The following is a 24,384-nucleotide window of genomic DNA, read 5'->3' on the forward strand; positions in this document are numbered from 1 at the left end:
CCAATGAATTAAAAAATCTAGAAATTAAATAAAAATACATGTAAAACTTCATTTAGGAGCTAAGTGGATCAGGTACATTTAACAATATTACTCATGCAGGTCAAATGGTTACACTATTTTCCAGGTGGATAAAATATTTGCCCTGAATACCATCTCCTGAACATGATATTCAGTTCCATGTTCCATGAACAGTTCGCTATGCATAATAATTACAGAAAAAATACATGTATGCATATTTCTCATATTGGCACTCATATGTAAAACATAACTAAAAATTGATTCTCATGGAAATTATTTGAACATAAGAGTGTATAATTATAGCTGCTGCTTTCATATCTCCGTTATCTGCAGTAACTAACTTTTACAGATGCACTACAGAAAGCACACTGACAGGCTGCATCACAGTGGGGTATGGCAACTGCAGTGCTGCTTACTGTAAAGCCCTACAGCGGGTGGTGAAAACTGCCCAGTCCATCACTGGGGTTGCCCTCCCATCTATCCAGGACATTTATGACAGACGGTGCTTGAGGAAAGCTCTAAACATCATCAAAGACCCCACACACCCCAGATACAGACTTTATGATCTGCTACCATCTGGAAAACGGTACCGGAGCATTCGGGCCCGGACTACCAGACTCAGAGACAGTTTTTACCCCCGCACTATCAAACTGTTAAACTCCCAGCCTCTCTCACTCTCACTCTCACCTCTCACCTATGATCTGAACCTCACAGTGCCTTCTTTCTTTCTTACCAGAAACCCAAACACACATACCTCTACCATACATGTCAAAAGTTCACTCCCCATAATGTCTATCCCTTTATTTCATTCTGTTGATGCATATTTTTGCACATAACCTGTTACCTTTTTGTTGTTTTGCACATTACCTGATGTTGTTTTTTGCACATTGCCTGTTGCTGTTCTTGCACATCGTCTGTTGTTGTTTTTTGCACACTGCCTGTTGTCTCTGTCTTTCTTTTGTTACACAATTGTATTGTTGTTGTTGTTTTTTTTCTTTGTACTACTTATGTCCGAGAGCTAGCTAAATAGCATTTCGTTATACTATCTACCATGTATATGAGTATAATGACAATAAACGTGAACTTGAACATTTCCAGAGAGAATCAAGACCCGTGCTTTCAAAAGATTTCCATAGACTTTTTTAATACAAATATTATTAGGAAACTCCTAATTGAGATAACAAAGATGACAATTATCTCATAAGAGGGGATGAACTTAGTGGAAAAGATCAAGATAAACGTGGATTGGGTGTTTAAAGTAAAAATGTCTCCAGTTGTGTCAGCATGATTTTTTGTTTTCTTTTGTTTTGTGGAGCAAATCCACTTTCAGAGAGTCTTCCCTTTGCATCCTATTTGCCATGTGGTCTGCAACGAATCTCTACCTCTTCACAACAGCATATTTGTACCTGGTTAGAGTGTGCTGACAGTGTGATTATAGGGTCACCTTTTAAAACTTCCCTCTAAAGTTTGTTGTCATGTCTCTTGTGAAATAACTACTACAAAAAGGACAAAATCAGCCACATCTATAATTTTTTTTCTACTATATAAATGGGGCACCTAGATTTTCAGTATTTTAATTAAAAGCACTAGTTTGCACAGCACATTTTGTGTAACTAACAAATTAAGAAATAGAAATGTTATTTAATATACCAAATTTAAAACTGTTTTAGACCTTGTATCTTGGGTTGCAATGCTAGCTCTTTACTGTTTCCAATTAATGAAAACAAACATTATTCATACTGCTGGGCCTGTTTTCTGAAATCTGCACTGCAATACATAATCCATTAAGATAGCATCCCAGGAGTTGAACACAGGTCTTTAGTGCTGCAATGTGCTTGTTTCCTAATTTTACATTTTTTTCTGTCGTTACTTATTATGTGCACAGTGTTTTACATATTTCCCAGCTGTCACTTAAGTATGACCCTTCCCTAACCCTGGTCATGCTCCTAACATTGAACAATAATTTAAACCTTTTTGTTTTGTCTTATTGCAACAGCAATCTGTGAATGAAAAAATAATAATGAGGACCCAGGACTGCTATAATGTTCCCTTCTCAGGCAGCTGTAGAAAATAAAAAACTAAACATGAACACAACAGTTTTTTTTAAGTATATTTCTGAATGGATTGTCTGTGCTGGCTGAAAACCATATGCTTGACTACCAAAGAGAAATGCACTTCAGTGCAAATATACATTATATACAGTAGATACATGAAGTTATGCAAATTTAAAGCTGGGCTACAAATCTTGATGTGCATAATGTTAGAAAAGGGGTGGAAGCTATTGATGCATTGATGTAAGTAAGGATTCTTAACTTGAGCTGATCTCAAATGATTCTTTAAACAGCAACTGAGCTATTCTACTGTGTATCATATTTTGTAGCACTGCTACAGGACACTTTCTATATCTTAATGTCCTCGAATGAGAAACTAACCCCAATACTAAATTTAAATAATTGGATTTCAACAGAATCCACCAAATTAGAGGTGGAATTAGATACTGTTTTTTTGTCAATGTAAAGGTGATTTTTATTACTTTTATTAAATGATAAATGATGATGCATAATTTTGTGAGCTTCTGTAACTATTATACACAATGAACACTCGTCATCCCTGATACAGTATTCAGAACATCTAGATTATTAATTAGAAAAATAGATTTATAGTTTAGTAATATGGTTAAATGTACTAAAATGTAATTTATGTTAAATGTACTAAAGCCACTTAGTTTGCAAATGCAGTTGTACATGTCTTTTTTAAATAACACAGCCTAATATTTCATCAATTGGGTTTATTATAGAAAAATTATATTCTTCAATTTGCTTAATGCAATTTTAAAGATGCCAGAATCTTTTACTCACTGAACAACCTTGCATAATTTGTTAGAACACAGATACAGTGTTTTACAGTTGTCACTATGTTATACAAAGTGGGGAGACACAGTTTTCTTTAATCTAAAACATGCATAATATTTCAGTGCGGCAAAAAAGAATTCATCCCGTAAACCATACACAAGTGGACTTACACATCTGGAAGCCAATATAAAAACAATGAAATTGAAATATCTTACATTTACAAAAATCTGAAAGTCAATCTCCTGAACAACTATTTCTAAAAAGGGACACAACATCTCAATTACGCAGAGGAGCAACTGCACTGTGTGCAGAAGCAAAGTCTTTTGAGCTTTGGATGAGGATTTTTTATTATCTCCTGAAGCAGCTCTTGCTGCTATTGTTATTTTAATGTAGCAAAATACCACAATAATTCCTATTACAACAAATTCCAAATTTGACAGAATGGCTCTCATATAGGTGTGCCATTCTGTCAGTAATAATATTTCATAGCGGCAGAATGTCTCTTCTGCATAATAACTTGGAGGTGCTGAAGCTGTGAAAATGAAGAGATCAATAATGACATACAAGGAACTAAGAGCCCAGATGAAGAGAATTCCAGCCAGTGTCCTCCTCAGGGTGGAAATGTCCGCATGTCTCAGTGGCAGGCAGATGGCCACATAGCGCTCCAGACACATCGCAGTGATGACAAACCGGGTTGTGCGGGAGAGAACTTCCATGATCATGCAGAGTAAAATACAAAATTCCACAGGAAGCAGGATATTTAAATATATCTGCAGTGCCACAAGGTCTGTCAATAACAAAAGAACCGAGTCATTCAGTAAGGTGTGTGCGAACAAAATGTAGCGTGTGGTTGTCCGAAAAACCTCTTTTTTGAAAAAAGTGAAGAGCATGAAAAAGTTCACACAGAGAAAAATCCCAACCAGCACCTGTACAATTACCGTCTTCAGCTGTTGAACAGTCACACTAGTATTCAAAAAAACATTTTCAGTGCTTAAGTTATATTGAGAGGAGTTTTGAATCATATTTCATAACCTGTAGTAAGAGGAAGAGAAGATTAGAAGACACTTCACAGGTGTACAGTTATGAAATCTATAATGAAAGTAAGCATGATTTATCTTTTTTGTTTTTTTTCTGCAGATAATATTAGTGTCACTTAATATTGCATTACATTTATTAAGCACTCTGATCCTCAAACAATATATGGTATTTTTCCAAAGACTCTGAAAATAGTGTTTATATACTTATCAAATATGCAGATCTACATTCTCTGAAGAATGATGTTTTGGATATTTTCAAATTGCTAACAAATCCACTAGAGCCTTTCGAGAGCAAGTTTGTTTTCATTAATTAGGAACCACAACCATCTAACATGTCAATCCAAGAAACAAAGTGTATCCGAAGTGTAAATTACTAAGTAGGACAAAATGCCTGTTTTCTAATTTGCTAATAGTTTTGAATGTGAAAAGCTTTGAAAGAAATGTGAATTAACATGGAATCTGTCACCAACAAATTAAGCACAGGGGATCAATTTGGGATGTGCTATGTGCAATGTGCTTCCAGTTAAATTTGAGAATTGTTTGCCCCTGTTAAACCAAAGACTCTAAGGTGTGACCTGGACAACCAAAAGTGTCTCCATTGGTCTTTGTTTTTTTTTTTAATTCCTGTAAAAATAAAAATTACATTTTCATATCAATCACTCTGTCCCTCAGTACTCAGAATAGCTCTTCATGAATGGCATAGTCTAATTTTGAACTGGCATGAATGGGGAATGTTCTGTACAGGATCGGCCTTGTGAAAGCCTCTTGTTATTTATGTTTGTTTTATTTTTGTCTGGTAAAAGTTTTGCATCCAATGAAGTGTCTAACACAACATTAACATAATCTTGTCTAATGTGTCAGTTTATTGCGTTTATTCCGTTTATTGGAATTAAGAATTCCAATGTACATGTACATATGGCAATAAACTACTCTACTCTACTCTTCTCTGCTATTCTTCAGATATAGATTCCTTTAAGAGTCAAAAAATGTGCCAGAATTGTAGCAGGAGTTGAACACTGAGGTTTAACCATGTAAATCCCTGATTTTGTGCTTAACAAATCCATAGCAAATGTTTTTTGTGCACATAGGGTTAATTATTATGTTGATGCTTGTAAAGGTGCTTCTAGTGCTGAAATAGTCAACTCTGGTGTTGCAGCTACAGCATATATTTAGTTATGCAAGATTTACAACCTAGATTTTAAAAAATGAAGCCTACCCATCACATGATCCACCAATAAAGCCAATGGATTTCTATGTAATGAAGTGTTTAAATGACAAGGATTAGTCTGTAAAGATAATCATCCCCACAGGGCCAGAGGTCAGATACTGGACATGAGTCCATGTTAATTAATAATCATTTAGGTAGGATGCCTTTAATGTCATACATGAAAAAGCAGAAAGCCAGGAAGAGGCTATCTCACACACTGTAGTACCTGTTTCTTCCTTGGCTGAACTCAGCCACAAGAGTGTCATCCCAAAAAAAAGTTAGAATGAACTTTTCTTTATCTGTGAGCAAAACATTGTTGAACTTCTTTAACCTTAAAATGGAGTCAGTACTGAAACTCTCAGGTGCTTAATTTACAGGAAAAGGGAGTGAAGACTTCATTTATTATTAATAGCGAGCTCTGTGTTTAATTAAGATGTTTTGCTTATGATGAAATAGGCCCCCTACCTGAAAATGTGAAGAACATGAGGATAACAGTGAGTGAGGAGCCTTACACAGACGCACAGATTTTGAATATGGATGTCATTGTCAAGTTGTTGTTCTGCAATCAGTTTAAATACATAGCACAGGTACAGCAGAATCCTTAGAAATATTCACAGTTACCCTGAAAATGTGTGTTAAATCTTTATAAGCACAGCATGAAGGCCTAAAATATTCCTGTTGGAAAAAGTTATTTAAAAGATACATCAACATTTATTAAAATCAGCTTTACTTACCAGAGGAACTCTGCTTTTAAAATATAGTTCAAATGACCTGATTTCAGATGGGTGACTCCCTCAAGTGGTGTAATTCTCTTCTAAGATCATATATCAGAAGGCTAAATTAACTGACAGGCCTTTATTATATTCTGTTTGATGTGGGTCTTACTTTTTTAGGCAGCATAAAAATAATATCTAAATACTTGGCAGAAGCTCTTGTCTCTCAGACTGTATATAAGTGGGATTAAACATCATCACAAGATGAGAAGAACAACAAAGTTGAGGTACCGCAGGTGAATGAAGACAGACACAGTCATCCTTGCTAACAAGGCCTCTATCACACCGTACCGGAAGGACTTGAGGCACAGACTCAGCTGAACTGCGTGCAGCAGCACTGTATTCCTGGCCTTTGTTGCTGAAGCTCTGTCAGAGGAGACTGACCTGGCCTCCAACATTATTGCCACATACGTGTAAAGGAGACGGAGGGGATTGCAATCTTCATATAAGCTTGTCATTTTGTCTTGAACATGTTCTCCCATCTGTTAAATATTGAATTTAAGAAAAATGAGGGTTTTGTCATTTAAATACTGAGCACTTCAGTTGCTTGATCTACCGAGCCAAAACAACAGATTGCACACAGTATTGACCTTGATTTTTTGTTGGTGCACTAAATGCATCCCCTCTAATGAAATATTAGTCTTCTCCACAAGCTGTTTTCTTAATACAAACTAATGTTTTAGAAAGATAGGTGTTACATCTGTTTGGATATTGCATTGTCAGTTGTGGGTAATAGATGTCTTGTGAACTATGCAAGGGTTTTCAGGTGAAAGAACTAGTTTGTGCATGTTGTGTAAATAGTACAGTTGGAAACAGGGATTTTGTTTTATGAAGTAATTTAAAATTGGGTTAAACATTGTATCCTGGGTTGACAAGTTAGATGTTGGTGGTTAACCAATTAATGCAAACAAACTTGCTTTCAGAGGGCTCTATTAAATTTGGCAGCACTTGGAAAATATCCGAAACATCATTCTTCAGAGAATTTAGATCTGCAAGTAAGATAAATATGGCTTACAAAAACAATTACAAATATTTTTTGGAAATACCTTATATTGTTTCAGGTTTAGGATCTGTTTATGTAATGTAATACAATATATAATGATACACATTTATTGTTACACAAAGCAAAGAAAAAATTAATTCTGAAAACAGGCAATATTGTATGCACTCTTTAAATCTGCTTTTTCTGGATTTACTCTATTAGATCTTTAATATCGAGCGCAAGAAATGTAGTCTGCATATCAAAGTACTTTTTCATATTAGACACTCATTATTATTGCAATTATTATATTATATCATTATTATGCACCACAATATCAATTAAATAATCTCATTATATTTAATATAAATTTAAGAAAAAGAAAGATGTGACACGATTAAATTTCCCCCTCCTTAAGGGTGCTCCAGCCCTTTCACTCAAGACTATTCTCTGCACCTGTTTCCCATTCCCAGCCCACCTTAAAAGCCAGGCGCTGACGCTCATCCGGGCTCTGCATCTGATTTCCGTATCATGCGAGTCCGGGACCTGGAAGCTCCTGGTCCCGTTAAGGTTTTAACCCTCCTGTTCCTGTTCCTGTTCCTGTTCCTGTTCCTTGACCCCTGTCCGCCGGTTCCGACCCGGCCTTCGTGGTTTTAATTCCGAGTTTTGATGGATCTCCTGGTTTTGGACTTACCCTTGTGTTTTGGATACTCTAAGGATTACTCTTTGGGATTGTTCGCCTCGGCCACACCTCCCCCGTGCATCAGCGCACCTTGGACACGCCCCCTGTCTTCAGCCCCGTATTCCTGCATGACGTTTCCCCAGTGTTTCCCCACTCCGTCGGACTGTGTCGTCCGCATAGGGTCCGGAAAGAACTGTTCGTTACAAGATGAAAGAAAACAAGATTAAATTTATGCTTGATTTCTTGTCAGATATATTTCTTAACATTATGAGGTTTATTCTAAACTTTTCTCTTCCATTTACTCTGTAAAATATGATTCAAAATTCCTCAGAAACTAATGTAAGCACTGAAGGCATTTTTTTTTGACACACAGCAAAGGTGTTCTCCAGCTGAAGATAATGGTTATCCAGGTGCTAACTGGAGTTTTTCTCTGTATGAACTATTTCACGCTCTTTACTTTTTCTAGAAAAATTGTTTTCAAACAACGACTCGTTTCATTTTGTTTGCACACTCGTTGCTCGGTAATTCAGTTCTTTTGTTATTGACAGACCTTGTGGCACTGCAGATATATTTAAATATCCTGCTTCCTGTGGAATTTTGTATTTTAATCTGCATGATTATGGAAATTGTCTCCCGCACAACCCGGTTTGTCATCACTGCAATGTGTCTGGACCTTGTAAAAGTCTCTATTGAATAAAATTTTAGCTAATTCTGGTTCTTGGGCTTGTGCCATGGGCTCGAACCCGAGTCTCTGGTGTCGCTCAACAGGGGTATTGCCAGCTGAGCTAAAGAAGACCTTCCTCAGCCAACATCCCTGGTATAGTGTCCAACATCCGCATAACTATACATAGGACGGGGACACTAAACTGTAAACAGGCGCCGTCCTTTGGATAAGATGTAAAACCGAGGTCCTGACTCTCTGTGGCCATTAAAAATCCCAGGGCGTTTTTTTCTAAAAGAGTAGGGGTGTAACCCCGGTGTCCTGGCCAACTTTCCCATTGTCCAGAAAAGCGCTATATTACTTACATATATACTATATATATAAGTATATTATATATATTTATACTTACACTTATATTATAAGTGTAATTATTATTATTATTATTATTATGCGCAGGGGCGGATTTGCTACACTATGTTCACTGAGTAATACATTCGGTCATCTTTAAAATTGAATTTTGCATATTGATTGTGGAATAGGTTTTCGAACAAACCCAATGAATTAAAAAAATCTATAAATTAAGTAAAAATCCATGTAAAACTTCACTTAGGAGCTAAGTGGATCTGGTACATTTAACAATATCACTTATGCAGGTCAAATGTTAACATTATTTTCCAGGTGGATAAAATATTTGCCCTAAATACCATCTCCTGAAAATTATATTCAGTTCCAAGTTCCATGAACGGCTCACTGTGCACAATAATTATGTTTAATAAAGTGTAAGCAATTATTATTATTATTATTATTATTACTTCAGCAGGTCAAAGGGTAACATTATTTCGCAGGTGGATAAAATATTTGCCCTGAATATCATCTACTGAAGGAGAACGGTTCGCTGTGCATAATAATTACAGAAAAAATACATGTATGTATATTTCCCATTTAATCAAAGTAATAAAGAAATCAACTTTACGTTGGTACTTATATGGAAAACATGAATATAAATAGATTCTCATGGAAATTATTTGAACATAAGAGTGTATAATTATAGCTGCTGCTTTCATATCTCTGTTATCTGCAGTCTGCTGAGAAGTGTGAACACTATCTCCAGTCTTGGCCCACAGGCCTCTCTCCTCCTCTGTGTTCCCAGAGACACAGCAGTGTGTCAGCTGCTCTTATCACCTCCTTCTCCCACAATTAAGAGCAGCATTAATTAAGCACTTACTGTCGGATCACCTGTCTTTTAACTCACCATGCTGCACTTAGATTATTGTGTCAGCAATCTGTACCATATGTATGCTGGCTTTTCAGGAGGGGGTAAAAAGTAATAATAATACCAATAATACAAAATAACATATTATTCATACATAATAATACTGTAACGCTTACGGCTGACAGGTACTGTGTAAGAGCCAGCGTTCCAGAGCAGGTGACGTCACCACCCTTCCCTGTGATAGCAGGACCACAGTCCCTGGGCTGTAGAGAGATCTCTCTTTGGCTCACTGGGCTGGGTCCCTGCTGAGTGATGCAGGAGTCTTGAGTTCAAGCCCCTGATGGTGTGGGGCTGATCTAATGTAGCAAGGGCGCCCACCTGAGCCCCTGTCATTTTACATTGTTGTTAGAAGTGGGATGGGATAGCCCTTCGCCGGGGACAGCGATATAAGCGGGGGAGAGTGTAACGCTTACGGCCGACAGGCACTGTGTAAGAGCTGGTGTACCAGAGCAGGTGATGTCACCGCCCTTCCCTGTGATAGCAGGACTACAGCTACTGGGCTATAGAGAGATCTCTCTTTGGCTCACTGGGCTGGGTCCCTGCTGAGTGACGCGGGAGTCCTGGGTTCGAGCCCCCGACGGTGCGGGGCCGACCTAATGCGGCAAGGGCGCCCGCCTGAGCCCCCGTCGCGTTACAATATGTTGTTTTTGTTGTTTTTTAACCATTTAAATATATGTTTAATAAAAGGAAAAGTCTCAAATTTCAGTTTTTAAAAAAAAATGACATATGAGAACACATTTCTGATCTTAAAGCATAATTTTTGTTGTTTATTGTGACAGTAATAATATTAATACTGCAGGTGAAAAGCACTGACACCAAACGCAATGCTACAACTTCCCAGATTCCTCAAGCACAGAAACTCGGCCCTGTTTTTATCCCCACACTGCCTTCCTGCAGGTGTCTGTCAATCACTCCAGCTCAAAAAGCCCATTCTGAGAGATTCAACAGAAAAACACAGAGTGTCTGCCCTGAAACACAGAACATTCTTGTGTGTGAAACGTCTACATAGCCTTAAATCGAATATATCATTGTATTACAATTTAAGAACTCTGATCAATTTTAGTGTATTGCTGAAGATTGTTGTTTCTTAATTTTACAGATTTATTTCTACAATTACTATATACAATAGATGCACACTATTTTACATCCATACTGTCACATAAGTATTAGTGTTTCCTTACAGTAATCCTGCCCTAATGATAAACAGTTATTGAAACATTCTTGTTCTGCCTTATTGCAGCAGCAGCATTTGAACCTATGAATAATTGTGGAACTACATCTTTAAATCTACAGCCTTGACTTCACCTGCACAGCTAGAAGAAAATATGGACAATGAATGATAACCTATTTTTTTACTTAAAACTCATGCGTCCAAAAATAAAGTTCTATGTAACATTTAATAAATAGCTGAATGTATTTTTGAGATGAGGAAAAATGCCTTTGTTTTTTTTTCAATAACATTGAGATGTTAATTTATTTAAGCCGTTTAGTTGGTATTAAAAAACTAGTGAGATCTAGGAACTGATCAATGCTGTTAAGATTGCATACTGTAGATGTGCTTGACTTTCTAGACAAGAATTTTTACTTAGCTCTTAGGTAAATGTGACGCTTTAGCGCTGCAAAGTGCTTGTTTCCTAATTTTACATTTTTTTCTGTCGTTACTTATTATGTGCACAGTGTTTTACATATTTCCCATCTGTCACTTAAGTATGACCCTTCCCTAACCCTGGTCATGCTCCTAATATTGAACAATAATTGAAACATTCTTGTTTTATCTTATTGCAACAGCAATCTGTTAAGAAAAAAAAAGAGGAGAAAGAGGAGGATGAGGAAAAAAATAAACATGAACACAAAAGTTTATGTGTAGTATATTTCTGAATGGATTGTCTGTGCTGCTGGAAACCATAGGCTTGACTACCAAAGAGAAATGCACTTAAGTGTAAATATTAATTATATAGATACATGAAAACTGGGCTACAAATCTTGATGTGCATAATGTTAAAAAAGGGGTGGAAGCTAATTACTGTGATGTAAGTAAGGATGCTTAACTTATACTTAATTTCCTTGAGAATCTATTTATTGATGTTTTAGATACTGTTTTTTGTCAATGTAAAGTTGATTTTTATTACTTTTATTAAATGATAAATAATGATGCATCATTTTGCGAGCTTCTGTACCTATTATGGACAGTGAACACTCCTCACTCCTGACACAGTATTCAGAACAACTAGATTATTAATTAGAAAAATAGATTTATAGTTTAGTAATATGGTTAAATTTACTAAAATGTAATTTATGTTAAATGTATTAAAGCCACTTAGTTTGCAAATGCAGTTTTACATGTATTTTTTAATAACACAGCCTAATATTTCAGCAATTGGGTTTATTATAGAAAAATTATATTCTTCAATTTGCTTAATGCAATTTTAAAGATGCCAGAATCTTTTACTCACTGAACAACCTTGCATAATTTGTTAGAACACAGATACAGTGTTTTACAGTTGTCACTATGTGTATACAAAGTGGGGAGACACAGTTTTCTTTAATCTAAAACATGCATAATATTTCAGTGCGGCAAAAAAGAATTCATCCCGTAAACCATAAACAAGAGGGTTTAAACATCTGGAAGCCAATGTAAAAGCAATAAAATGGAAATATCTTACATTTACAAAAATCTGAAAGTCAATCTCCAGAACAACTATTTCTAAAAAGGGACACAACATCTCAATTACGCAGAGGAGCAACTGCATTGTGTGCAGAAGCAAAGTCTTTTGAGCTTTGGATGAGGATTTTTTATTATCTCCTGAAGCAGCTTTTGCTGCTGACATTATTTTAATGTAGCAAAATACCACGATAATTCCTATTACAACAAATTCCAAATTTGATAGAATGGCTCTCATATAGGTGTGCCATTCTGTCAGTAATAATATTTCATAGCGGCAGAATGTCTCTTCTGCATAATAACTTGGAGGTGCTATAGTGGTGAAAATGAAGAGATCAATAATAACATACAAGGAACTAAGAGCCCAGATGAAGAGAATTCCAGCCAGTGTCGTCCTCAGGGTGGAAATGTCCGCATGTCTCAGTGGCAGGCAGATGGCCACATAGCGCTCCAGACACATCGCAGTGATGATGAATGGGGTTGTGCGGGAGAGAATTTCCATAATCATGCAGAGTAAAATACAAAATTCCACAGGAACCAGGATATTTAAATATACCTGCAGTGCCACAAGGTCTGTCAATAACAAAAGAACTGAGTCATTCAGTAAGGTTTGTGCAAACAGAATGTAGCGTGTGGTTGTCCGAAAAACCTCTTTTTTAAAAAAAATGAAGAGCATGAAACAGTTCACACAGAGAAAAATCACAACCAGCAACTGGATAATTACCGTCTTCAGCTGTTGAACAGTCACACTGGTATTCAAAAAAATGTTTTCAGTGCTTAAATTATATTGAGAGGAGTTTTGAATCATATTTCATAACCTGGAGTAAGAGAAAAGATTAGAAGACACTTCACAGGTGTATAGTTATGAAATCTATCAGGAAATTAAGCATGATTTATCTTTTTCTGCAGAGAATATTAGTGCCACTTAATATTGCATTACATTAATTAAGCACTCTGATCCTCATACAATATCTGGTATTTTTCCAATGACTCTTTGAAGATAGTGTTTATATACTTATCAAACATGCAGATCTACATTCTCTGAAGAATGATGTTTTGAATATTTTCAAATTGCTAACAAGTCTACTAGAGCCCTTCGAGAGCAAGTTTGTTTTCATTAATTAGGAACCACAACCACCTAACATGTCAACATGTCAACCCAAGATACAAAGTCTATCCCAAGTGTAAATTACCATGAAGGACAAAATGCCTGTTTTCTAATTTGCTAATAACAGACAATTCACAAAATAGTTGTTTGACGTGAAAACCATTGTGAAAAACTGTGAATTCACATGGAATCTGTCACCAACAAATTAAGCACAGGGGATCAATTTGGGATGTGCTATGTGAAATGTGCTTCCAGTTTAATTTGAGAATTATTTGCCCCTGTTAAACCAAAGATTCTAAGGTGTGACCTGGACAACCGAAAGTGTCTCCATTGGCCTTTGGGTTTTTTTTGAATTCCTATTAAAAAAATTACATTTTCATATCAATCACTCTGTCCCTCAGTACTCAAAATAGCTCTTCCTGAATGGCATAGTCTAAATTTGAACTGGCATGAATGGGGAATGTTCTGTACAGGATCGGCCTTGTGAAAGCCTTTTGTTATTTATGTTTGTTTTATTTTTGTCTGGTAAAAGTTTTGCATCCAATGTAGTGTCTAACACAACATTAACATAATCTTGTCTAATGTGTCAGTTTATTGCGTTTATTCTGTTTATTGGAATTAAGAATTCCTACTCTACTCTTCTCTGCTATTCCTCAGATATAGATTCCTTTAAGAGTAAGAAAATGTGCCAGAATTGTAGCAGGAGTTGGACACTGAGGTTTAACCATGTAAATCCCTGGTTTTGTGCTTAACAAATCCATAGCAAATGTTTTTTGTGCACATAGGGTTAGTTATTATGTTGATGCTTGTAAAGGTGCTTCTAGTGCTGAAATAGTCAACTCTGGTGTTGCAGCTACAGCATATATTTAGTTATGCAAGATTTATAACCTAGATTTTAAAAAATTAAGCCTACCCATTACATGATCCACCAATAAAGCCAATGGATTTCTATGTAATGAAGTGTTTAAATGACAAGGATTAGTCTGTAAAGATACTCATCCCCACAGGGCCAGAGGTCAGATACTGGACATGAGTCAATGTTAATTAATAATCATTTAGGTAGGATGCCTTTGATGTCATACATGAAAAAGCAGAAAGCCAGGAAGAGGCTATCTCACACACTGTAGTACCTGTTTCCTCCTTGGCTGAACTCAGCCACAAGAGTGTCATCCCCAAGAAAGTTAGAATGAACTTTTCTTTATTTGTGAGCAAAACATTGTTGAACTTCTTTAACCTTAAAATGGAGTCAGTACTGAAACTCTCAGGTGCTTAATTTACAGGAAAAGGGAGTGAAGACTTCATTTATTATTAATACAGAGCTCCGTGTTTTGCTTATGATGAAATAGGCCTACCTGAAAATGTGAAGAACATGAGGATAACAGTAAATGAGGAGCCTTACACAGACGCACAGATTTGAATATGGATGTCATTGTCAAGTTGCTGTTTTGCCATCAGTCTAAATACATAGCACAGGTACAACAGAATCCTTAGAAATCTTCACAGGTACCCTGGATATCTGTGTTAAACTTTTATCAGCACAGCTGGAAGGCCTAAAATATTCCTAATGGAAAAAGTTATTTAAAACATTTGTTAAAATGAGCTTTACTTACCAGAGGAACTCTGCTTTTTACATGTAGTTCAAATGACCTGATTTCAGATGGGTGACTCCTTCAAGTGGTGTAATTCTCTTCTAAGATCATATATCAGAAGGCTAAATTAACTGACAGGCCTGTATTATATTCTGTTTGATGTGGGTCTTACATTTTTATGCAGCATAAAAATAATATCTAAATACTTGGCAGAAGCTCTTGTCTCTCAGACTGTATATAAGTGGGATTAAACATCATCACAGGATGAGAAGAACAACAAAGTTGAGGTACTGCAGGTGAATGTAGACAGACACAGTCAGACACAGGAAGGACATGAGGCACAGACTCAGCTGAACTGCATGCAGCAGCACTGTATTCCTGGCATTTGTTGCTGAAGCTCTGTCAGAGGAGACTGACCTGGCCTCCAACATTATTCCTGCATATGTGTAAAAGAGAATGACTCCAAATGCCATAAAACAGAGTTTGCTTCTATACAATTGTACCGGCGAGGCTTATTAATAAGAAAGAATTAAGTGTTCTGAGCCTTCCCAAATGAGGCCCCATTTCTCTGTTCATCTCTGTGGTGCAACCACAGAGAAATTATTCATGCAGGCTGATTTAAGGTTCCTTTGATAAGGACAGCTCCCAAAGGGGGATGCACTTAGCTAAGCCTGGCTATCATGATCAATGGTCATCCATTGGCGCCTATCTGTCTAGGGAGTGCCAGTTGGACATCTGGACTGCATTCCTAAGTGTCAGGAGTAAGTGACTCATATCTCACCTTGATCAACCAATCAGGGACTGGTAGGGCCGAGTAACCCACGTGGGACTCTGATGCCCATGGAACTTTCAGCCAATCAACGAGCTGAAGTTCCTCCAGGTAAAAACAGGCAACACAGAGAGCCTGGGAGATTCAGAAAGGAAGATTCAGTAAGATTCAGGAGAATTCTGTGGACAATTCTAAAGGGAATTCAAAGGAGAATTCCAGGGCAGGACGGCCCAGGAGCAGAAGGCTCCCAAGCGCAGGACATTCTCGCAGCGCGCATCCTGACCATCCTGAAACTCAGCCCGGACAACCACGGAACGGCCAGTGTGTCCGAGTGCCAGAACTTTCCTTTGTTCTAAGAGTCTACTGTAGAGCTGAGGTTGCCAGAGAGTAACCAGAGGATCCGCCCGAGGTTAGCACCAGCAGCAGGCCTCGTGAACAGGTCGGAACTGTGGACAGCTGAATCCCTATTCAGAACTAGCTCTTCATCAGGAACGAACCGGTCCTCTTCCTGACTTGCTGGGACCCACAGTCATCTTTTCTCCTGTGCACAAACTTTGCTAGTTAAAGCCAACACTAACTAGCCGGTCAGTGAGCATCAGCAGCGCACCGTCGCAAGCCGCACAGCACAGCCTGGCACCGAGTCAGAGAGCGCGGATTGGACAGCAACAAGCCTGCAACTGTTTCTTTGTGCCCACAGGAGATCTGAATCCCCAAAGATTGGATGAGTATTCAACTTCAATACATTACAGCTCGAGAATTAAATTGTTATCCCAACCAGTTGATATCAATTTAAGTCCTAAGAGTTATGTACTTGTTTTGAGTATCTAATGTAGAAGTTATAACCAAGTTCATTTATGAAACGGTCTTAATGAATGATATACTGAACTTATGTCCTCTTGATATATGTAACTCTTTGTAACTGACTGAATATATACCTTTTGTATTCTGATAACCCTCTCGATAAGATCTGTTAGTTTTACATGCATATTCTATGTATTAATAAATGTATCCTCGTGTATTAGTACCTGTGTGTGTGCGTTGTTTGAGTTATGTCGCATGGTTGGATTCTAAAGCCATCAAAAGAATCAACTTTGTGATTTACTGCTACAATTAATAATTGTCTCAGTAAATGCCCAAACCCTACAGAACTGGTGCCTTCAGAGAGCCACTACATTTAATTTTGCTATGGCAACGTTACATGTTTGGCGTCCCTGAGTGGCTATGAATGATTACACAATGTAGTTGATCCTCTGCTTAATTGAACTGTTGTTTACCTTTTTACAGTACAGTGTCCCCGTCAGTATACTGGGGCTTTAGGGCCCAAACAGACCCACACTGACTGCAGGGTGAGCACCCCCTACTGGCTCCACTCATCTCTTCCAGCAGCAACCTTAGCTTTCCCAGGAGGTCTACCATCCGCGTACTGACCAGACTCACACCTGCAGTGAGTTGTGAGTTGCAGGGTGACATGGCTGCTGATCATTGTACCCCATGTGTCCCCAAATCTTGTTGATTTTGGTATTGTTGTTATTTGAGCTTTATGACAACTGAAATAAGAGCTCAAAATCATAAATCAAAAGATTTACTACATTTCTGAGTTATACACACAGCATTCTGAGCTGCTTTAATGTTCTATATTAATATTGAACATGTTGCCAAAGCCACTGAAGACACATAACATCTCCACACTCGATATTCAGTAAATTACATATCCCATCTCCCCTGCTCCTACCTCCCGCTCCTCCTCTCTCCCAGCTTTTGTTCTTTTGTGCTACATTACCTTCGCTTACTGCCCTGTCTTACTCATACCTGAAGAAGGCTCCATGGTCGAAACGTTGTGTTTTCTTTCTTCTCTATTCAGCATGGAACAAACCTATTAATTGTTCAAATTACATATCCCTCCTTGTAACAAAAAGTGACACTTGCCATTGTCTGTACACAGTGTTATCATTCTCCTGCTGTTTCCAGTGTTCCCAGTCCCTTAAGGCTTCCCCAGATGAGAGCCACTGGGGCTGATTAAAGCACCTCTGCCACCTGTCTGTGCAGGCTCATCACACACACAGAGGTGCCATGATCTGCCTTGTGTTAATAAGGGAAAATGGACACAATGTACTGGCACTGTACTGGATTCTCATCCCGGGGAAGCCCAGTTCTGTGACTGGCATTTCGTGCTCTGGGACAGGCCCAGGCTTGCTGAAACCTCGCCAGGATGAGGTCACATGTTTTTTAATGACGAATTTGCCACCTGTCATATTATGTCATTTTCTTGAGCAAATTAAGAGAGCAATGACAAAGGCTGAGGCTGGGGAGATGTATTAAGCTATAGGAAGAGCACATTTTTAAGCTGGTCTTAGAACAAAATTAATAAACAGTTTAAAACAAAACACTAATGTTGTCACCATTTCCAGAGAGAATCAAGACCCGTGCTTTCAAAAGATTTCCATAGACTTTTTTGATACAAATATTATTAGGAAACTCCTTATTGAGATAACAAAGATGACAATTATCTCATTAGAGGGGATGAACTTAGTGGAAAAGATCAAGATAAACGTGGATTGGGTGTTTAAAATCAAAATGTCTCCAGTTGTGTCAGCATGATTTTTTGTTTTCTTTTGTTTTGTGGAGCAAAACCATTTTCAGAGAGTCTTCCCTCTGCATCCTATTTGCCCATGTGGTCTGCAATGAATCTCTACCTCTTTACAACAGCATATTTGTACCTGGTTAGGGTGGGCTGACAGTGTGATTATAGGAGCACCTTTTACAACTCCCCTCTGAAGATTGTTGTTGTGTCTCTACAAAAGCTACTACAAAAAGGACAAAACCAGCCACATCTATAATTTTTTTTCTATTATATAAATGGGGCACCTAGATTTTCAGTATTTTCATTAAAAGCACTAGTTTGCACAGCAAAGTTTGTGTAGCTAACAAATTAAGAAACAGAAATGTTATTTCATGTACCAGTTTAAAACTGTTTTAGACCTTGTATCTTGGGTTGCAATGCTAGCTCTTAACGGTTTCCAATTAATGAAAACAAACTTAATTCATACTGCTTGGCCTGTTTTCTGATATCTGCACTACAATACATACTCCACACAGGTCTTTAGTGCTTCATAGTGCTTGTTTCCTAATTTTACATTTTTTTCTGCTGTTACTTATTATGTGCACAGTGTTTTATATATTTCCCAGTTGTCACTTACGTATGACCTTTCCCTAACCCTGGTCATGCTCCTAATATTAAACAATAATTGAAACTTTCTTGTTTTGTCTTATTGCAACAGCAACCTGTTAAGAAAAAAAAGAGGAGAAGGAGGAGGATGAGGAAAAAAATAAACATGAACACAAAGGTTTATGTGTAGTATATTTCTGAATGGATTGTCTGTGCTGGCTGGAAACCATAGGCTGGACTACCAAAGAGAAACGCACTGCAGTGTAAATATAAATTATATAGATACATGAAGTTATGAGATATTTAAACAAATAAATATCTTGATGTGCATAATGTTAAAAAAGGGGTGGAAGCTAATTGCTTTGATGTAAGTAAGGATGCTTAACTTGAGCTGATCTCAAATGATTCTTTAAACAGCAACTGAGCTATTCTACTGTGTATCATATTTTGTAGCACTGCTACAGGACACTTTCTATATCTTAATGTCCTCGAATGAGAAACTCCCCTGTACTAAGTTTAAATAATTGGATTTCAAAAGATTCCATCAAATTAGAGTTATTATAGTACAAATAGTACAAATATATTATTGTGTTCATAATTTCCTTGAGGATCTATTTATTGATGTTTTATATATTGTTTTTTTTGTCATTGTAAAGTTTATTTTTATTACTTTTATTAAATGATAAATAATTATGCATAATTTTGTGAGCTTCTGTAACTATTATGGACAGTGAACACTCCTCACTCCTGACACAGTATTCAGAACAACTAGATTATTAATTAGATTAAAATAGATTTATAGCTAAGTAATATGGTTAAATGCACTAAAATGAAATTTATGTTAAGTGTACTAAAGCCACTTAGTTTGCAAATGCAGTTTCATGTATTTTTTAAAAAACAGTCTAATATTTCATCAATTGGGTTTATTATAGAAAAATTATATTCTTCAATTTGCTTAATGCAATTTTAAAGATGATAGAATCTTTTACTCACTGAACAACCTTGCATTGTTATAATTGCATTGTTAATTTGTTAGAACACAGATACAGTGTTTTACAGTTGTCACTATGTGTATACAAAGTGGGGAGACACAGTTTTCTTTAATCTAAAACATGCATAATATTTCAGTGCGGCAAAAAAGAATTCATCCCGTAAACCATAAACAAGAGGGTTTAAACATCTGGAAGCCAATGTAAAAGCAATGAAATGGAAATATCTTACACTTACAAAAATCTGAAAGTCAATCTCCTGAACAACTATTTCTACAAAGGGACACAACATCTCAATTAGGCAGAGGAGCAATTGCATTGTGTGCAGAAGCAAAGTCTTTTGAGCTTTGGATGAGGATTTTTTATTGTCTCCTGAAGCAGCTCTTGCTGCTATTGTTATTTTAATGTAACAAAATACCAGGATGATTCCTATTACAGCAAAATCCAAATTTGACAGAATGGCTCTCATATAGGTGTGCCATTCTGTCAGTAATAATATTTCATAGCGGCAGAATGTCTCTTCTGCATAATAACTTGGAGGTGCTATAGCAGTGAAAATGAAGAGATCAATAATGACATACAAGGAACTAAGAGCCCAGATGAAGAGAATTCCAGCCAGTGTCGTCCTCAGGGTGGAAATGTCTGCATGTCTCAGTGGCAGGCAGATGGCCACATAGCGCTCTAGACACATCGCAGTGATGACAAACCGGGTTGTGCGGGAGAGAATTTCCATAATCATGCAGAGTAAAATACAAAATTCCACAGGAATCAGGATATTTAAATATACCTGCAGTGCCACAAGGTCTGTGAATAACAAAAGAACTGAGTCATTCAGTAAGGTGTGTGCAAACAAAATGTAGCGTGTGGTTGTCCGAAAAACCTCTTTTTTGAAAAAAGTGAAGAGCATGAAACAGTTCACACAGAGAAAAATCGCAATCAGCTTCTGGATAATTACCATCTTCAGCTGTTGAACAGTTACACTGGTAGTCCAAAAAATGTTTTCAGTGCTTAAGTTATATTGAGAGGAGTTTTGAATCATATTTCACAACCTGGAGCAAGAGAAAAGATTAGAAGACACTTCACAGGTGTATAGTTACGAAATCTATCAGGAAATTAAGCATGATTTATCTTTTTCCTTTTTTTTTCTGCAGAGAATATTAGTGCCACTTAATATTGCATTACATTCATTAAGCACTCTGATCCTCAAACAATATATGGTATTTTTCCAAAGACTCTTTGAAGATAGTGTTTATATACTTATCAAACACGCAGATCTACATTCTCTGAAGAATGATGTTTTGAATATTTTCAAATTGCTAACAAGTCTACTAGAGCCCTTCGAGAGCAAGTTTGTTTTCATTAATTAGGAACCACAACCACCTAACATGTCAACCCAAGATACAAAGTCTATCCCAAGTGTAAATTACCATGCAGGACAAAATGCCTGTTTTCTAATTTGCTAATAACAGACAATTCACAAAATAGTTGTTTGACGTGAAAACCATTGTGAAAAATTTTGAATTCACATGGAAGGTGTGACCTGGACAACCGAAAGTGTCTCCATTGGTCTTTGGGCTTTTAAAAGAATTCCTGTTAAAAAAATTACCTTTTCATATCAATCACTCTGTCCCTCAGTACTCAGAATAGCTCTTCGTGAATGGCATAGTCTTAATTTGAGCTGGCATGAATGGGGAATGTTCTGTACAGGATCGGCCTTGTGAAAGCCTCTTGTTATTTATGTTTGTTTTATTTTTGTCTGGTAAAAGTTTTGCATCCAATGAAGTGTCTAACACAACATTAACATAATCTTGTCTAATGTGTCAGTTTATTGCGTTTATTCTGTTTATTGGAATTTAGAATTCCAATGTACATGTACAAATGGCAATAAACTACTCTACTTTACTATTCCTCAGATATAGATACCTTAAAGAGTAAGAAAATGTACCATGATTGTAGCAGGAGTTGGACTCTTAGGTTTACCCATGTAAATCCCTGATTTTGTGCTCAACAAATCCATAGCAAATATTTATTTTTGCACATAAGGTTAGTTATTATGTTGATGCTGTCACGAAAACGTTCTTTCCGGTTAGAGTGAGGAAAACACGGGGAAAAAAGCATGCAGGAGTCGGGAATGAAAACAGGGGGCGTGTCCATAGTGCGCTGGTGTTCGAGGAAGGTGTGGCCAAGGCAAACAGTCCAAAACTGAGTCCAATGGGAAATCTGAGAAAAGGCAAAATCCAAAACCGGGCGGTCCATCCACGACAAACAGAATTAAAACTGGAACCAGGTCGGAACTGGCAGGAACAGGAACTTTAAAACCTTGATAGGACCAGGCGGTTCCAGGTCCCGGACTCACTTGGTACGGGAACAAGTGCAGGGCCCAGAACAGAGTGAGCGCCTGGCTTTTATAGGACGGAGGGCAGGAACCAGAGGCAGGTGCAGGGAATGAGTTCTGAACAAGGAAGGGTTTACGATCATGACAGATGCTTGTAATGCTGCTTCTAGTGCTGAAATACTCTGGTGTTGCTGCTACAGCATATATTTAGTTATGCAACATTTACAACCTAGATTTTAAAACATGAAGCCTAACCATCACATGATCCACCGAAAAAGCCAATGGATTTCTATGTAATGAAGTGTTTAAATGACAAGGATTAGTCTGTAAAGATACTCATCCCCATAGGGCCAGAGGTCAGATACTGGACATGAGTCAATGTTAATTAATAATCATTTAGGTAGGATGCCTTTGATGTCATACATGAAAAAGCAGAAAGCCAGGAAGAAGCTATCTCACACACTGTAGTACCTGTTTCCTCCTTGGCTGAACTCAGCCACAAGAGTGTCATCCCAAAAAAAAGTTAGAATGAACTTTTCCTTATCTGTGAGCAAAACATTGTTGAACTTCTTTAACCTTAAAATGGAGTCAGTACTGAAACTCTCAGGTGCTTAATTTACAGGAAAAGAGAGTGAAGACTTCATTTATTATTAATAGCGAGCTCCGTGTTTAATTAAGATGTTTTGCTTATGATGAAATAGGCCCCAAACCTAAACATGTGAGTAAAATGAGGATAACACTGAATGAGGAGTCTTACACAGATGCACAGATTTCGAATATGGATGTCATTGTCAAGTTGCTGTTCTGCAATCAATCTAACTACATAGCACAGGTACAGCAAAATCCTTAGAAATCTTCACAGTTACCCTGAAAATGTGTGTTAAATTTTGATCAGCACAACAGGAAGGCCTAAAATATTCCTGGTGGAAAAAGTTATTACATCAACATTTGTTAAAATCAGCTTTGCTTACCAGAGGAACTCTTGCTTTTAAAATATAGTTCAAATGACCTGATTTCAGATGGGTGACTGCCTCAAGAGGTGTAATTCTCTTCTAAGATCATATATCAGAAGGCTAAATTAACTGACAGGCCTGTATTATATTCTGTTAGATGTGGGTCTTACTTTTTTAGGCAGCATAAAAAATAATATTTAAATAGTTGGCAGAAGCTCTTGTCTCTCAGACTGTATATAAGTGGGATTAAACATCATCACAGGATGAGAAGAACCACAAAGTTGAGGTACCGCAGGTGAATGAAGACAAACACAGTCATCCTTGCTAACATGGCCTCTATCACACCATATAGGAAGGACGTGAGACACAGACCCAGCTGAACTGCAGCAGCACTGTATTCCTTATATTTAACATAAAAGCAACCTGAACAACAACACATTCTTGAGTGTGACACACCAACTTAATGTGTGAAACTTTTACAAAGGTCTGAATTGAATTTTAGTGTACTGCCGAAGAGCATTCTTATTAATTTTACAGACTTTTTATGCTATTACTTGTTACTTATGCATACTATGTTTTACACAGTTATTCATCACATTGATAACAGGAGGACGTAAATCTAGAGATCTGGGATGTGACACTTCTGTCTCACTTTACCTACTGATTTAATAGATAACTGCTGTTTAAACCATGTGCAAGAACTATCTTTGTACTGTGAACTTTGGACAGACATTGTAGAAAGACTTGCAACTTGTAGTTCTGTGGAACTAAGGAAATGGTGTCTAATGACTAAGGAATATGTCTCTCTAAAGTTGCCCTCATGTTCCAAAACACATGAAGTGTGGACCTTGCCTTCACAGCTTCTTAAGTTTCATATTACTATCACCCATATTTACTCAAATCTTCTTGTTATTAGAGCTTTATGAGAAAACAACATTATTGAGAAAAAAACTTTAAAATAAGTGCTCCTATTCATAAATGCAAATATATATGATATAACTGAATTACAGACTCAGACTTCCTGAGTATTTTTATGCTTCATACTGCCATTCAGCACATTACCAAAAGTTCTAAAGACACACACTCCATATTAAAGAGATGATGTGTAATTTTTGTAATTGAAAGTGACACTCAAAAGTGCTCTGAACGCTATTCTGATTCTCCTGCTTTCTCCAGTGTTCCCAGTCCCTTAAGGCTTCCCTAGACCGGTGCCACTGGGGCTCATTAACACACTTCTGTCAGCTGTCATTTTAGATCTTCAGTCCTTAAAACATTAATCACCTATCCTGTCACTTTGCTGTCAAGGCACCCCTCAGGACTGTATACCCCTG

The 24,384-nt window shown here is 37.2% G+C and overlaps 3 protein-coding genes across 3 annotated transcripts; all 3 read right to left on the reverse strand.

Annotated features, from left to right (window-relative positions):
- Window positions 1-2,935: 2,935 nt before the first annotated feature.
- Window positions 2,936-3,760, reverse strand: LOC138239062 (odorant receptor 131-2-like). Its single transcript, XM_069189688.1, has one exon. The coding sequence runs from the start codon at window positions 3,758-3,760 to the stop codon at window positions 2,936-2,938; it is 825 nt and encodes a 274-aa protein (XP_069045789.1).
- A 6,630-nt stretch (window positions 3,761-10,390) lies between these two features.
- Window positions 10,391-12,734, reverse strand: LOC138239063 (odorant receptor 131-2-like). The gene is made up of 2 exons (XM_069189689.1): window positions 12,215-12,734; window positions 10,391-10,414 (listed from the first exon to the last, which is right to left on the reverse strand). The coding sequence occupies exons 1-2, from the start codon at window positions 12,650-12,652 to the stop codon at window positions 10,391-10,393; spliced, it is 462 nt and encodes a 153-aa protein (XP_069045790.1). The 5' UTR covers window positions 12,653-12,734.
- Window positions 12,735-20,032: 7,298 nt separating this feature from the next.
- Window positions 20,033-20,723, reverse strand: LOC138239064 (odorant receptor 131-2-like). Its single transcript, XM_069189690.1, has 2 exons — window positions 20,154-20,723; window positions 20,033-20,038 (listed from the first exon to the last, which is right to left on the reverse strand). Exons 1-2 carry the CDS (start codon window positions 20,721-20,723, stop codon window positions 20,033-20,035), a joined length of 576 nt encoding a protein of 191 aa, XP_069045791.1.
- Between the last annotated feature and the right edge of the window lie 3,661 nt (window positions 20,724-24,384).

Source organism: Lepisosteus oculatus, chromosome 5 (assembly GCF_040954835.1).
Source record: "Lepisosteus oculatus isolate fLepOcu1 chromosome 5, fLepOcu1.hap2, whole genome shotgun sequence".
NCBI classification, from domain to species: domain Eukaryota; kingdom Metazoa; phylum Chordata; class Actinopteri; order Semionotiformes; family Lepisosteidae; genus Lepisosteus; species Lepisosteus oculatus.

Excerpts from the sequence above, each read along its gene's own strand:
- LOC138239062 (XM_069189688.1), bottom strand. The coding sequence starts at position 3,760 with ATGCTCTTCACTTTTTTCAAAAAAGAGGTTTTTCGGACAACCACACGC.
- LOC138239063 (XM_069189689.1), bottom strand. The coding sequence starts at position 12,652 with ATGATTATGGAAATTCTCTCCCGCACAACCCCATTCATCATCACTGCG. Across the intron at positions 10,415-12,214 it reads CAATGCAGTTGCTCCTCTGC|AATGGGCTTTTTGAGCTGGA; the intron begins GTAATTGAGATG and ends TGAATCTCTCAG.
- LOC138239064 (XM_069189690.1), bottom strand. The coding sequence starts at position 20,723 with ATGGTAATTATCCAGAAGCTGATTGCGATTTTTCTCTGTGTGAACTGT.